Source organism: Arachis duranensis, chromosome 2 (genome assembly GCF_000817695.3).
Source record: "Arachis duranensis cultivar V14167 chromosome 2, aradu.V14167.gnm2.J7QH, whole genome shotgun sequence".
Classification (NCBI taxonomy): domain Eukaryota; kingdom Viridiplantae; phylum Streptophyta; class Magnoliopsida; order Fabales; family Fabaceae; genus Arachis; species Arachis duranensis.
Window position 1 is genome coordinate 40,750,387 of NC_029773.3, and position 769 is coordinate 40,751,155.

Below are 769 nucleotides of genomic sequence, written 5' to 3' on the forward strand. Positions count from 1 at the left end.
ATGTCAAACTGTTTAACTATTAGCAATTTGTTAATTTGGTCAGTATTTTTTTTCTTTATCTCCTTAATATTTTAGTCGTCTTCTGATTCTATACCTGTTCTTATCATAACTTCTTATATTATATAGTTAGGTAGGTCAAATTTGGAAGGAAGACTTGGGAGAATTTGCTTAGCCAGCAGTGAATTTTGATATTGTTCTTGCTCTAAAGCCTGTAAATGTAACCTTTGTCCTTTGTAAAACAATAGCCAGAGATAGTGTATCAGTGTATGTTAGAAATGCTGAACAGAATAATACATTTTCAGCTTTTTCTAAGGTCCACAGCAATTGTTGTATTGCAGTGATTCTTGTTGCTATATTTTTAGAAATATTGTCTTCTACTACTACTAGTACACAGGGTCAATATATTAAAATGTTTGTAATAGTATATATATCTGTATGAAAAAAGCAGAGGAAAAAGAGGAAAAAGGATGCTTTACTTGTCAATGTTTTTATTACACTTGAGATTGAGAGGCTCGCGAAACGGCGAAAGTGGCAATCATGATCAAATGAGTAAAATGGCAAGAACATAATAAAAACAAGTCACAAATTCTCCTTCTGTTTCACAATTCTCACTACAAAATGTGAAAATGAAAGCGAAGCTCATTGTTGGCAATTTGAATCTATTAGCAAAAAGGAAAAATAATTTAGTATCTCTTATCCATTTTAGGAAAATAATAATAAAAGAACAAGAATAAATAAAATCAATGTGATTAATTGGAAAATTAGAATG

At 30.0% G+C, this 769-nt stretch overlaps 1 protein-coding gene across 1 annotated transcript in view; it reads left to right on the forward strand.

The window, feature by feature from the left end:
- LOC107474168 (protein REVEILLE 8) overlaps window positions 1-483 on the forward strand; it is a gene marked incomplete in the record, with an annotated part of 4,680 nt that extends 4,197 nt beyond the window's left edge. Inside the window, 2 exon segments of the mRNA XM_016093766.3 lie at window positions 1-38; window positions 127-483. Of these exon segments, the coding sequence (XP_015949252.1) occupies window positions 1-16 (16 nt within the window).
- Window positions 484-769: the final 286 nt, after the last annotated feature.